Source organism: Chenopodium album, chromosome 1, assembly GCF_948465745.1.
Source record: "Chenopodium album chromosome 1, dcCheAlbu1.1, whole genome shotgun sequence".
NCBI lineage: Eukaryota > Viridiplantae > Streptophyta > Magnoliopsida > Caryophyllales > Amaranthaceae > Chenopodium > Chenopodium album.
Genome location: NC_137834.1, coordinates 2177802 through 2193169, shown reverse-complemented (window position 1 = coordinate 2193169; position 15368 = coordinate 2177802). Strand labels below are relative to the sequence as shown.

The window sequence follows — 15368 nt, the reverse complement described above, 5'->3', positions numbered from 1 at the left end:
AAAAAATCCTGCTGAAGGTATAATCCCTTAAAAAAATTATATAAAAAGATGATAAGCTTGATATATTTTATTTTTTAAAAAAATAATAAAAGCTTGATATATCTAAACAACCTCTTTATTGAGAGAGAATTGATTTAAACAAGAGGTGAATTATTGGAAAATCAGAAAAGACTCGAACTTTTCCAAAAAAGAAGAAAGGCAAATATTGCAGAATTAGAATGACGAACAGGGATTTGAATTGGGAAGATTGGGATTTATACGATGGAGAATATTTAAAAGATTTATGTTTCAGACTACCATGGTTTGAATTTAAGGAAGACGTCAAGGATTCAGTGAAATTTGTTTCAGGCTGCACCAACAAGATCATCCATGCTCGCGCCAAATTCAAGTTACCTAATGTATAGTAATCTCTGTCTCTTTGATTGTTTATTTGATTGTCTCTTTGATTGTTTATTTGATTTTTACCAATTAATTGATTTTATGATTTATGATCTGTTGATGTTATTTGTTTTAGTGCTACTGTACAAATAATTCTCTTTGATTTGATAGGGTCAACTCTTGATTGTACCAATTTTATGAGAAATTAGTGACACTTGCAACATCAAGTATTAGTATAGCCTCTAATCAAATAAAATAAGGGGTGTCAAGTTTATCTCCTTGATAAACAAACGTACTACCCACCCGTATAAGAGTAACAATAAGACACGGTTCTAAAGTAGTACTCCGTAATAATATTAATATTGCTTTAGATTCGAATAATTGAAAACACTTAATTAACATGGAAGGCTGATTTGAATTTGATTTTTCATGAATTTGCAGGTGTCCAAGATTATGAGGAGAATGAAGTTGAGAAGAAGCTACTATGTACCACTTGATAATGAAGCAAGTAATCATGCGCATTCTAAAGGAAAGGAGATTGATGATATGAACAAGAACAAGGATAGTCGTGTACGCGAGTTCGAGATCATCAAAATTGGAAAGCATATTGTTTGCTTAACTGTGACGACCAAGGTCAAGAGAGACTAGTGTAGACTTTAGATGCAAGTCAAAGTTACTCAAATTAAAGACTAGTGTTTGACTAGCAAATAGAAATACTACTTTGTGTGTGTGTGGAGATATAACAATTGAATATTTGTGCTTCCTAAATATCAAACTTGCGTTGTTAGGATTATTGTACAAATTGGATGTTTTCTTCGATTAATTCTATAACATGTTTATGATGCAGAGCTTTCTATATGTCTTCGTTGTATCTAATTTTCTACTTCTTCTTTGATCTACGACATCTTTTAGTCGTATGTCTTCGTTCAACATGTAACATGTCCATACCTGAGGATTAGTTACCTGCTATAAGGCAGTTGCAGCTTTCCCTCTTTGTGGAGGGTCATGTATAAAATTCTAATTACTTGAATGATCTAGGCTATACCTTTTACATTAATGGCAATGGTACTCCTTTACAATTCTTTGATTTGGTTTACTTGTTCTTGGTTTTTGACAAGTTCTTTTATAATAGCCCTTCTCACCGCATAACCCACTACATTTGAATCACCTTTCAGGCTTACAAATTGAACTAAAATAATAAATTATGCAGATCACATTATCACAAGCTGCAAAAACAACCAGAGCCAAATATCTAAGTGTTCCTTTATTACTCAGGGAAAATGGAAAACAGCATTAAATATGGAAAAGCATCTGTAGTCTACATGATAAAATCTGTAGAGCTCTTCAATTTGTGTATTCAGATTAGAGTTTTGATAGCCACCTACAACTATCTAATCTAAGATCTAAACATCTTCTTCACAAAAGCCAGATATAAGATAAAGAAGGGAATAGAAAAGACGGCTACAATAATTCCTGGAACAAGTGGAAAGATCCATGGCCGTCAGCTTTTGAACATTGCGAGCACACACGTCAACTCTACCATTTGTTATAAGCGAAGGCAGATTGTTTTGTCGAGACATTGACAGATGAAGGGGAGTATTTCCCTCGAGATCTCTCTGATTAACCAAACTCTGGTTCACCTTCAATGTTAGCAGATACTCCAAAACTTTGTTTTGACCGTAGAAAGCGGCAATGTGAAGAGCATTCCTGTTTAATGCATCTACAGATTGGCCACAATCCGGAGCATGATGAAAAAATAACTTAACCAAATCAACATAGCCCAAGGATACTGCCACAGTTAATGGAGTAAATCCCCTGTTATCTTTCATATAAATCAGACCTCGATCATACTCGATTAATTTCTTCGCCATCTTCAAATTCCTTTGAATGGAGGCATAGTGTAGAGCTGCCCATCCTTGCACATCTTTCCAGTATAACAAGTCTGTCTTATACTGCACAAGTTCAGCCACCATATCTACAACAAAAAGAAAAAAAAAACACCCACTTAATGATGTAATAATACTTTTTAAAGTGTTATGTAAATATATGTAATGAAAATAAACATGTTATTCACCTTGCATATCATACATAACCGCAATGTGCAGCACACAACTTCCCCCAGGACCTCTAAAATCCACTGTACTTAGTTTCTCCATGATCTTCTTTGCCACCTCAAAATAGCCCCTCTCAATTGCCAAGAACAGTGGGCACTCTTCAAATGCATTGCATGAATAGTTGGCTAGAGGCTCGAGTTCAATCAAATATTCAACCACTTCTAAGTGATTTCCAATAACGGCCTCATGTAGAGAAGTATTCCCTTGCTTATTTTGCATCTTCAACAGCCTTTCATAAGGTTGAGCACTTTGCCCTTCTTCTTCAACCGCATTAGAGACCTTTCTCTTCACCTCTTCAATTAAATCTTCGACAAAAGCAAGATTACCCTCCCTTGAAGCTATTGAAAGGGCAGTATCATCGTTGCCATCTTTCTTCATCAGTATTTCACTTGGAACCATCCGGCATATAACAAACGCTCCATAGTAAGCTGCTAAGTGCAAAATGGTACCACCATTGGGCGTAAAACATTGGGTTACATCCAATGTTTTATCATCAAGAGCCTCAGTAATCTCAACAGATTTGCCCATCTCAAATGCTTTGTATATATTAGATGGCATAAGACCTACATGTATACAAATTGAAAATAAACATTTAAAAGCCAATTGATTGAGCAACCATAGGAATTATATGATACATTATACTAGGAAACACAATAGTAACATGCTAAAGTTAAGGGATCAATATATAATACACGTACGGTCTCAAGAATACCTATTTTTTTTTTTTTTTTTTGAAAACTCAAGAATACTAATTTAGACAAACTAGAAAATAGAAACCATGAAAAATATCCTATCAAAATACAATATTCTCCTAAATATATAATATTCCCAAAAGATATCATAAATGTATTTAATACATGATTTGAAATACTCTTGTACATTTTTTTTGAGAATCTGTTCCTCAAGGTTTAATATCACGATATGAGGTCTTTTACGTCAGGGAATTAACACTATAGAGTTGAGTGAAGATTAAAGATTCAATCTTTTTAGTGTTTAGTAATGACTTATTACACAAAAATAAGATTAAACCTTTCAAGAAGACCAGCTGAATTAGTTAAGTGAAGATTAAAGATTCAATCTTTAGTACGTGTTAGTAATGACTTATTACACAAAAATAAAGATTAAATCTTTAAGAAGACCAGCTGAGTTGAGTGAAGATTAAAGACTCATAGTGACTTGTTACACAAAAATAAAGATTAAATCTTTCAAGAAGACTAGCTGAGTTGGGTGAAGATTAAAGATTCATAGTGACTTATTACACAAAAATAAAGATTAAATCTTTCAAGAATACTAGCTGATAAAAACTTGGCAACCACAAAAATAAAATCTTTCTATTCATTCATATATCCATTTCCATTTACCTTGTGAGGATTCTGCCAAGTTAAGATGCTCCTCCTTAGACTTCATCTTGAGAGAAAACTTCATGTTCTTTGCTGGTATGAGCTCAAGTCAAGGGTGACTTTACTACAGCGAGTATACTTGTATTTTGGACGAATAAGTTAGGCAAATAAGAAATGAGTAAAAAAAAGAAACCATTTTGAAAAAATTAGGGTTTTGAACCCGACGTGAATCGAATACGCAACCTTTTGATCTGGAGTCAGACGCACTACCATTGGGCCACGGATCCCCTTTAAATGTTACTTGAAACAATTATGGAATAATATAAATTTTTAGTGTAGAATTTTGCTCCTTAAGAGAGCACTAAGAAGAGTGGTGGCTTGGGACTGAATTTAATTAATACAAGGGTACTTTTTGTATTGGTGAAGCAATAGAACAGTAGATGTTTGTGAACTTTTGTATGAAACATTTGAATTCAGAGCTACTTGTAGAGGGTTATAGCCTCATGCTTTCTTTTTTTTTTTTAACAATTGTAATCGAATAAAATAAGGGGTGCCTAAGTTTATCTCCTTGATAAACAAACGTACTACTCACCCGTATATGAGTAACAATAAGACACGGCTCTAAAGTAGTACTCCGTAATAATATTAATATTGCTTTAGATTCGAATAATTGAAAACACTTAATTAACATGGAAGGCTGATTTGAATTTGATTTTTCATGAAATTGCAGTTGTCCAAGATTCTGAGGAGAATGAAGTTGAGAAGAAGCTACTATGTACCACTTGATAATGAAGCAAGTAATCAGATTGATGATATGAACAAGAACAAGGATAGTATAGCAAATCAACGTGTACGCGAGTTCGAGTTCAAAATTGGAAAGCATATTGTTTGCTTAACTGTGACCACCAAGGTCAAGAGAGACTAGTGTAGAGTGTAGATGCAAATCAAAGTTACTCAAAGACTAGTGTTTGAATAACAAACAGAACTAATACTTTGTGTGTGTGTGTGTTTGTAGAGATATAACAGTTGAATATTTGTGCTTCATAAAAATCAAACTTGCATTGTTAGGATTGTTGTACAAATTGGCTGTTTTCTTCGATTAATCCTATAACATGTTTATGATGCAGAGCTTTCTATCTGTCTTCGTTGTATCTAATTTTCTACTTCTTCTTTGAGCAAATAATATTGATTTCCAGGAGCAACAAGTGACATTGGCGCTGAAACTGCCCGTGTGCTCGTGTTGCTCTTGTTATATAATAAATTTCTAGCTTCTCTCTTTTTCTTATTTATTTTAGTTTAGCATTTCATTTCCAAAAGATAATTACGCCTGTTGAACGTATATAAAAAGTAATTCATCTTGGGTGGATCCGGTCCACAATAAACTTATTGTGGACCCAAAGTCTCACGTGCCCAAACCACCAAATAGAAGACAGTAAAAAGTCTCCAGCCCAGTCCACTAACCCTTAAACCCATAAAACCCCAAACAATTCATGCATCTTCTTCAGAGCTCGAAGTTTTTTCTCTCTCCTTCTAATCAATCTAGGGTTTATAATTCTCTAATAATCAATTAATTTCTCCGAAAATCATGGCAAATTCTTCTATACATTCAGTTGAAATTGTTCTAAATCAAAATATACAGGACAATGTAGAAAATTTTGATATCAACGTAATCAATTTCGATCTGAGCGATGATGCTCAAATCGAATGCTACTACGAAGGTAAGAATTATAAAAATGACTGATTATCTATTTGATTTTGATCAAACTGTGCAAATTTAATTTATTGATCATTGTTTAATTTATTGATCAATTCGGACCTGAATAAGAAGATGAAGTTGTTGAAGATGTAGAACAAGCAATTATTGATGCTGAGGATGAGAATGATCAACATGTAATACAAGTTCAAGGTATTAGAATTATGCGAATTATGCGATTTAGAGTATATGCAAATTATGCAATTGGTTTTAGAATTCGATAATGTGAATGAATCAATTATGCAATTGCTGCAATTTCATAATGTTAAATAGGATTCATAAAATGTAAGTCAATTATTCTCCAATATCTACATGTATCAATTCATGCAACACTTGTTTGACACTTTAAATGTAAGTCAGAAGTTTTATAAAATGATAAGTATAATCACTTTAATTATGATATAGTCACTTTAAATGTAATATAATCAATTTTATAAAATTTCTGCAAAATAATAATCTTACATTTGGTGTACGGTATAAAAATTATTTCAATAATCATTTATGTGATATAATTCTATTTTATACTCTATAATCTTCTTTTTCGCATTATAATCATGTGTAATGCAGAGAAGGGGAGGGAGTTGTGTGCTGCATGTAGGCAGGGGAGGGGTACGGTTGTGAGAGTTTGATTGATTCGTATGTGGTGATTTAATGTATTTAGTGTATTTTGCACTGCTGCACTAGGCATTGTCTTATGGTGCTGTAACATTTTCAGTGGCCTCTTGTTTTTGTTGTAACAACTTGAACAAAGGGGGTGCTTGGAGGGGGGAGACATAGCTGAAAATAGTCTGGTTTATAATAATATAATCTGATTTATCATAATATAATCTGATTTATAATGATATAATCAATTTTATCTTGGCTATTATATTTTCACTTGCAGACAATACAATTTAGTTTTGAAGAGCCATAAATAGCAAAAGCAAGAAAATTTCTTGAAGAAAATTTCAAAAAGACCAACATTATTGTTGACAAAATAATCAAGGAAGATGAACAAAGAAGAGCAGCTGAAGAAGCAAAAGCAGCTGAAAAGGCAAAAGCAGCAGCACAACAAGCAAAAGCAACAACAACTGATGGAAGTCATCAAGCATTGTCATCGTCAGGACTAACTATATTGGATCCCGATAGAGCAACTACCAAAGGGAAAGATAACAAGAGAATCAAGGGGCATTATGATTTATACAAAAGCCAACAAAAAGAGGGAAAAAAAGACATAAAGAATTTGGTTCCACAACTCCAAAAGTTCATTTGTTTTAGAATTTTTGGTTTATTAACTTTTCTATCTCATATACAACATAATCAATTTTGATTTGGCATAATCAGTTTGTATTTGACATAATCAGTTTTGTATTGGTATTTGATTGGGTATAATCAGATTTCAATTTTTATATAGTGACCAAAATAGGAGTCAATATTTCATACAAACTTGACCATAGAACAAATCTTCTCATGCAAAAGTAAATCAAATATATCTGCCAGCCATGTACTTAATTATGTAACCCAAAAGAGGAGGTGTTGTGAATATGTTAGCTTTTCATCTTATATACTCATATTTGGTATACTCATAATCACATATAATCTTATATAATCATATATAAGTTGTTAAACACTTGAATACTACTATTATGTAACCCAAAAGAGGAGGATGTTATGAATCTGTTAGCTTTTCATCTTATATACTCATATTTGGTATACTCATAATCACATATAATATTATATAATCATATATAAGCTGTTAAACACTAGAATACTATTATGAACTTGATTAATTGATTTATATAGATGTCATTACATTGTTACTTGTTAGACATTGTTAGACATTACACGTGTAAATGTCATTACATACCAAAAATATTAATCCATATTATCTACTTTTAGAACTCTACAACTATTTCTTCTTCTTAGTTGCTACAATTTTTTGTTTTTTGGCTTCGGGTTTCTTCATCTTTTCTACTTTTCGGGCCTTTTTCCTTCTGTTCTCTTCAATTGTCTGCAAAGTCTTTGACCTTTTATCTTTGAATGCAATCACATTATCCAACAACTGAGATCTCACTTTATTCATGTCTGATAATACAAGGCTTGCACATATACAAGCTCTGCATATCTTTCTATCATTCTCCTGAAAATTAATAATCATATAAAACATTATTCCTTACCTAAACTCTTAACTTTTTTCTAGCATACACAAAATGATATAAAGTAATAGAACTTACAGTATTCAAAAAAGGGCATTCAAACACATTTGAACCGTCAAACAACAACATATTGGTCAACACGAAAGCAACACAATCCAAATCCAAAAACAGCATATTGGTCTTCCACCTCCCTTCGATCTCTTTTATTTTAAAGAGTCCAATATCACAAACGATATTTAAGTGGATTAACTCGAAGAAATTTCCAATTAAATCAGCCTACAATAAAAAATAAAAAAAATAAAAATAAATTATAATTAGTATTTTTAAAATAAGAATAAAATACAAATATGAAAACCTGAAAAACTGTAGAACAAAAGTGAAGTATGAAATACCAATACTAATCCAATTTCTTCAACTTTTTTCTTATAAGAAGGATCAACCAATAGCTTGTTGTCAAGATATTGAATATTCTGCTCTTTAATATTCAGCACAAACAGAAAATAATGATGCTCAAATAAGACTGGAAAAAATACCTGAAATATTCAGCACAAACATCATTATATGATATTAAACATCATTATATATACACAAACATCATTATATGATATTAAACGTCATTATATGATATTAAACATCATTATATATACACAAACATCATTATATGAAAGATGTGATATAATCACAACTGATATCTTATAATCATATTTATATTGATATAGTCACTTTTATATTGATATAATCACAATTGATATCTTATAATCATATTTATATTGATATAATTACAATTGAAATCTTATAATCATTTTTATATTGATATAATCTAATTTTTAATCATATTTATATTCATATAGTCACTTTTATATTGATATAATCATCACAATTGAAACTTATAATCATATTTATATTGATATAATCACAATTGATATCTTATAATTATATTAATATTTCGTCCAGTAATTGTTTTCTTATATTTGCACGCATAAACACACATTCTGCAATTTCTAAAGCTTTTCGACTAAAATCAATACACTAAAACTACGAACAACGAACACAGGAGAGAGGAAAACCAGTAGAATTAAGCTATTGTAAAAACTAATCCCTAAAAATCAAATCAAATACTAAAATACCTCTTAAAAATGAAATTTAAACACTAAAATTGAAAATCTAAAGTTAAATTAAACAGAATCGGACGATTTACACAAAAATTGAACTAATTAATCGAAAACCTAATTAAATACCTTTGCAAGGCCGCCCAACTGATGATCGTAATCCTCTTCGTTTACTCCAATAAGGGGTGCCTAAGTTTATCTCCTTGATAAACAAACGTACTACTCACCCGTATATGAGTAACAATAAGACACGGCTCTAAAGTAGTACTCCGTAATAATATTAATATTGCTTTAGATTCGAATAATTGAAAACACTTAATTAACATGGAAGGCTGATTTGAATTTGATTTTTCATGAAATTGCAGTTGTCTAAGATTCTGAGGAGAATGAAGTTGAGAAGAAGCTACTATGTACCACTTGATAATGAAGCAAGTAATCAGATTGATGATATGAACAAGAACAAGGATAGTATAGCAAATCAACGTGTACGCGAGTTCGAGTTCAAAATTGGAAAGCATATTGTTTGCTTAACTGTGACCACCAAGGTCAAGAGAGACTAGTGTAGAGTGTAGATGCAAATCAAAGTTACTCAAAGACTAGTGTTTGATTAACAAACAGAACTACTACTTGGTGTGTGTGTGTGTTTGTAGAGATATAACAGTTGAATATTTGTGCTTCATAAAAATCAAAGTTGCATTGTTAGGATTGTTGTACAAATTGGCTGTTTACTTCGATTAATTTAATTCTATAACATGTTTATGATGCAGAGCTTTCTATCTGTCTTCGTTGTATCTAATTTTCTACTTCTTCTTTGAGCAAATAATATTGATTTCCAGGAGCAACAAGTGACATTGGCGCTGAAACTGCTCGTGTTGCTCTCAGGATGTGAAAGAATCAATGACAAGAGATATTCCTGTCTTCAAAATTTGATAATATGAAACTAGACCTCAGCTAAATAGCCTAGTAGTTTAGCTCCTTGAATATAACAAATACTTCGTCAGTCTATATGGTAGTAGTGAAATTTTTTCCATAGAGGCGGATGCACAATGCTCCATGTATTCGTTTTTTTCTTTCTAAAAAGGCGGAATGAACATTTAGTTGTTCAGTAACGAACATACAGTTATTTTATAAAGAACATATAGCTATTTTATAAAGAACATATAACTATTTTATAAAGAACATCACATATGGTTGTATTGTAATGAACATATAATTGTTTTATGGAAAATTTGTTAGAAACTACCTTATAAATGACTGTTTTTGTCAGAAACTACCTTATAAATTTTTTTTTGTGAGAACATACCATTTTAACAACATTTTTTGCAAGGACATACCAGTCACCGGATTTTCAAGTTTGACCTCAAAAACACGGCGTTGACCAGTCCTGTGCCGGGCACGTGACTTCATTAAACCCATTTCTTTTCTCTTTTCCTATTCTTTTCCCTAATCTTTCTCACGACTTACCCCTTTATGATATCCAATTTCTTCTCTCTCCTCAATTTATCTCTCCTCTTAATAAAGCATTCACCTTAAACTTTCTTCCAGAAATTGTATCTTTGTAGAAATTACAAACAACAAGTCTAAATATCAGGTTATTCGAGTATGTATGTTACTTTGGTTTTTGAAAATGTAAGTGTAGTGGTTGGTTGATAAATGTGTAACTAATTAACTATATTAGGGTCTAATTGGGGATTTCTGTATGTTAATACTTGTGGCCAATTCGCACAGGTGAACAAGGCTTTGTGAGGAAATTGAGAAGATTGAAGAAGAAAAGAAAATATGGGGGAACCAAGCATCTCCTTACATTGGGGTCCAAAATATCAGTGGCTGCTTTTTCGTGGTTGTATTGTATTGTCTGTTGTAGTTAATTTCACTCTTGTTAAACTGTTGATTAGATCTTGAATTGTTAGAAACTTTGAGTCCTTGTTTAATTAGTTTATTCAAACTTGAAAATCCGGTGACTGGTATGTCCTTGCAAAAAATTTTGTTAAAATGGTATGTTCTCACAAAAAAAAATTTATAAGGTAGTTTCTGACAAAAAATGTCATTTATAAGGTAGTTTCTAACAAATTTTCCTTGTTTTATAAAGAACATGTAGCTATTTTGTAAAAAAAAAAAAAAAAAAAAAAAAATAAAAAAAAAAATAAAAAAAAAATCAAACTTTATGCTCTTTACATATATCTAAAGAACATCCGTAATAATAATAAAGAACATGATAATTAGAGGTGGTCAACTTCAGCCCGACCCGAACCGAAAATAAGGCAGGTTTGGAAAAGCCTAAAAATGCATTTTTAGTTAAAAATAAAAACCCAACCTGAAAAAAGCCGGAAAAGCCCGCTATGTTTTCCGAGTTTGGGGACGAGATATTATATTAAGGCTCGGCCTGACCCGAAATTTTGATCACCTATAATGATATTATAATGTAATGAACATTTTTTTTATTTTACCACCATAATCTAAAGACAAAATTCAAAGAACATTTCAACATAAACAATTAACATTATGTCACAAATAAAAGTACATTATACTGACAATCAAAGAACATGAAGATAAAGAACATTATTTAACATTATATAACATGTTGTTTTCACTTAAACTGAATGTTCTTTAAATTTCTATACGATGTTCTTTACAATTTTATAATATGTTCTTTTCACTTTAACTAAATGTTTTTTATATTTTTCTCTCAAAAAAAAAATGTTCTTTATATTTCTATACAATGTTCTTTCCGTTTTTTTTTTTTTTGGCAAGGGATGCACCATGTGGATCGTTCATCCGCCTGCAGGAAGCCAGGAACCATGCATTGTTGAATGTTATTGGGATCCACAGCCATATTGTGTTTCTATTTTGGAATTGTGATAGTTTTTAAGGATAATCCAAAATAGTATACATGACTATCAATTTCAGAGAGAGGGATTAGTAAACAACTACAAAATGTTCTCTTTCGATTTCAGGCCATCCCCATGTCAAGTAGAGATCAAATAAATAGATGAAGCGGAGCAATGAATCACATCAAACACAGAGAGTAATATAATGCACAAAGCATTCACTATAACAGAGAGTTCAGGAGAAGGAAATTACTTAGATTAAAAAAGTATCCAGAGCCATCTGAAAGGGGCTCTACTTTTAAATCGAAATTCATACATAAAAATTATGAACAAAAAAACACGAAGAACTAAATTTACAAAAAAAATTCATACATAATAAATCGAAATTGATCGACGCTAACCCAAAAATAAAAAAAAATAAATAAAAAATAAAATAAAATAAAAACAATTGAAACTAACATAAAAAAACTAATTACAAATCAACAAAACAAAACACTAATCTGCATTGACGATCTCTTTGGGAATAACAACTAAGGGCCTGTTCTCTTCCGTTGAAATTCAGTTCAGTTTAGTTCAGTTCAGCTCTTAATTTATGTCTAATGATATTGCTAATGATATAAAACCAAATTTCATTCTTTTAAGCTCTTATTACAACGACGACGACGACAACAACAACAACAACAAAAACAACAACAACAACAACAACAACAACAACAACAACAACAACAACAATAATAATAATAATAATAATGCTTCCTCCGTTCTTTTATTATTGCACCACTTGCCTTTTAAGGAAATTTCACAAATATTGCACCATTTCCATTTAAAGAAACAAAATATGTGTGTTCACACTGTAAATATCCAATATACCCTTACTTTTAACACTTGATTCTTTACTTTATGTTTACATCACATGGCCTTATTTGTACTTTTACCCTTCTCTCTCCTCATTTTTCCCACTACCAAAAAATGTGAGCCCAACATGTATGGTGCAATAATAAAAAAAAATGGAGGAAGTAGTAATAATAATAATAATAATAATAATAATAATAATAATAATAATAATAATAATAATAATAATAATAATAATAATAATAATAATAATAATCAATAAGTAATTAACAATAATAATAATAATAATAATAATAATAATAATCAATAAATAGTAATAATAATAATAATAATAATAATAATAATAATAATAATAATAATAACAATAATAATTGAAATAATAATACTAATAATAATAATCAATAAATAATAATAATAATCATCAATAAATAATAATAATAATAATAATAATACTAATAATAATAATCAATAAATAATAATAATAATAATAATAATAATAATCAATAATTAATAATAATAATTTAATAATATGTACATTTGTATATACACATATGTATCGTAATAAATAATCAAAGATCACTAATCCGTAGTTAAAAATCACTAATAAATAAGTTCAGTTCAGTTCATCAGTTCAGTTCAGTCAATCGGAATAGGCCCTATTTCCATGTTGCAAGAAACAAATTCAATCAAAAAAGTGAAATAAAAGTGAAAAATAATAAATAAAAAAAACAGAGGAGAGAGAAAATGAAAAGGAAAAAATAGAGGAAAAGAAAATTATATTGAAGAATTTGATGATAATTTGGATCAAAATTATTATAAGAAAGAAAACAGAAGAGAGAGAATTTGAAAGAAGGAAACAAAAAATTTAAAAAAGGAAACAAAGAGTTGTGTTGATTGATTTGAGTTTGGGCTGGTGTTGCACCTATTCTACATGCATGAGAATAGTGGCGGATCTTGAAAAAAATTCTTGAGGGGGCCGATCACAACTAAATCTATGCGATACTTATAAATACAATTATGCAATTGAAGTAATAAAAACAAATGAGATTAATATTGCCAAAATTTATTACAAATGAAATTAAACTATATTCATTACTTTAAATATAAAAATCATACAGCTCTTTGTTTCCTTTTTTAAATTTTTTGTTTCCTTCTTTCAAATTCCCTCTCTTTTGTTTTCTTTCTTATAATAATTTTGATCCAAATTATCATCAAATTCTTCAATATAATTTTCTTTTCCTCTATTTTTTCCTTTTCATTTTCTCTCTCCTCTGTTTTTTTTTTATTTTTATTTATTATTTTTCACTTTTAATTCACTTTTTTGATTGAATTTGTTTATTACAACATGGAATTAGGGCCTGTTCCGATTGACTGAACTGAACTGAACTGAAAATTATATTCATTAGTCAAAATAATTTTTTTTGAAAAGAATATTACTCAAAATATCACTATAGAGTATAGAATACCAATACATTTATTGAACAAAAATAGTACGTAGTAAAAAAAATAAAATAAAAGACATCATAATATGTATAAATCTAAACATTGTCCTATATCTATATCCTAAGGTTTGGAAACAAATAGCACTACAGAATTATTGGGGAAATAAGGCAGGTAGAAGGACAAATTCTCAAAAGTGGGTCTTGGGCTTTAGTTGTGTAGTTGTAGAAATATTAGAAAGTTGGGCCTAATCCTACATATATCTTATTACAAGGCAAACATCCTAATGTTTTTTGGGCTTGAACCAGGGGCCAGGCCCCTAATGGCCCCCTGGATGGTCCGCCACTGCATGAGGATGCATGTAAGAATATGCCTTACTTCACACTACTTGCTCCACAATAGGCTTTTTAGCCTTAGCCCAAAAGGGTAACCCAAAGTTGTACAGTACTTCAAGTTAAGGCCGTGTATATGGCGCACCTATAATATACCAAGAACAGGTGGATCACACCTATGGTATGAGCATTTAGTATTAAAATATGAACACGTCACAAAAAATGAACCTTTAGTAAAAAAAAAAAATATGAACATATCATAATATAAAAATATATATTGAACGGGAAATGAAGTCATATTGGCCTAAGAATTTGGCGTATTTTGTTGGTCCAAGTAAGCAAGTTAAAGCCCAAAAGAACATAAACTCATGATTTCATGAATACATTATACATACTTCGTATGTTTTTTTTTTTTGACATAATACATACTTCGTATGATACAAACCTTGTATTACAAAGATAATACCGGGTAAATGCTTGAATTACATAGCCTTACTATGATTTCAGGCTTCTACAAAATATTTTTACATACATATGATCTTACTACATGGTTGAAAGAAGTAAACTCACTTTTATACATCTGGTATTACTACTTGCTAGTCTACTACAGACTACAATGTACAATGTGGTGTTTATTAAGTAGCCTCATGAGGCACTTCTTTAAAAGAGCCGAGTAGGATAGATTGTGATTGAGGGCGCAAAGGGCAATACAACGGGTGTAGATGGTGACATGATAGGAGTGGTGTAACATGGTAGACGACACGACATTGGTGTGACTGGAACCTGACTATGAGACATTGGTTGGATTTGAACACCACCACCAAAACCACCTTGTCCAAGTATAGGATTAACTGTTGGATATCCAGTTTGGTTAGTTACTTGAGGCCCCCAAAGCCATGGTCCGGATCCAATTCCATGGAGCATCCTAGGCCATGGCTGCTGCGTCATCATTTGGGTTGCATTTGGAGCTTGAAATTGCCCTTGTTCACTTCTTGATCTTGAAATCGCCTGCAATTTGTAAGTCCAAGTGTTATAAACTCATACTACTTGTAATATCCTTATATGCAACTGTGTATTATCTTATGAG

At 30.8% G+C, this 15368-nt stretch overlaps 1 protein-coding gene and 2 long non-coding RNA genes across 3 annotated transcripts; 1 reads left to right on the top strand and 2 right to left on the bottom strand.

Annotated features, from left to right (window-relative positions):
• Positions 1-1781: 1781 nt before the first annotated feature.
• On the bottom strand, positions 1782-3917 carry LOC145564072 (uncharacterized). The gene is made up of 3 exons (XM_081624427.1): positions 3854-3917; positions 2453-3055; positions 1782-2353 (listed from the first exon to the last, which is right to left on the bottom strand). Exons 1-3 carry the CDS (start codon positions 3915-3917, stop codon positions 1782-1784), a joined length of 1239 nt encoding a protein of 412 aa, XP_081480553.1.
• Positions 3918-5317: 1400 nt separating this feature from the next.
• On the top strand, positions 5318-6635 carry LOC145627439 (uncharacterized). The gene is made up of 3 exons (XR_014111396.1): positions 5318-5550; positions 5661-5738; positions 6469-6635. It is a non-coding gene; the product is annotated as an uncharacterized LOC145627439 (long non-coding RNA).
• A 698-nt stretch (positions 6636-7333) lies between these two features.
• Positions 7334-8997, bottom strand: LOC145627370 (uncharacterized). Its single transcript, XR_014111387.1, has 3 exons — positions 8959-8997; positions 8113-8253; positions 7334-7996 (listed from the first exon to the last, which is right to left on the bottom strand). It is a non-coding gene; the product is annotated as an uncharacterized LOC145627370 (long non-coding RNA).
• Positions 8998-15368: the final 6371 nt, after the last annotated feature.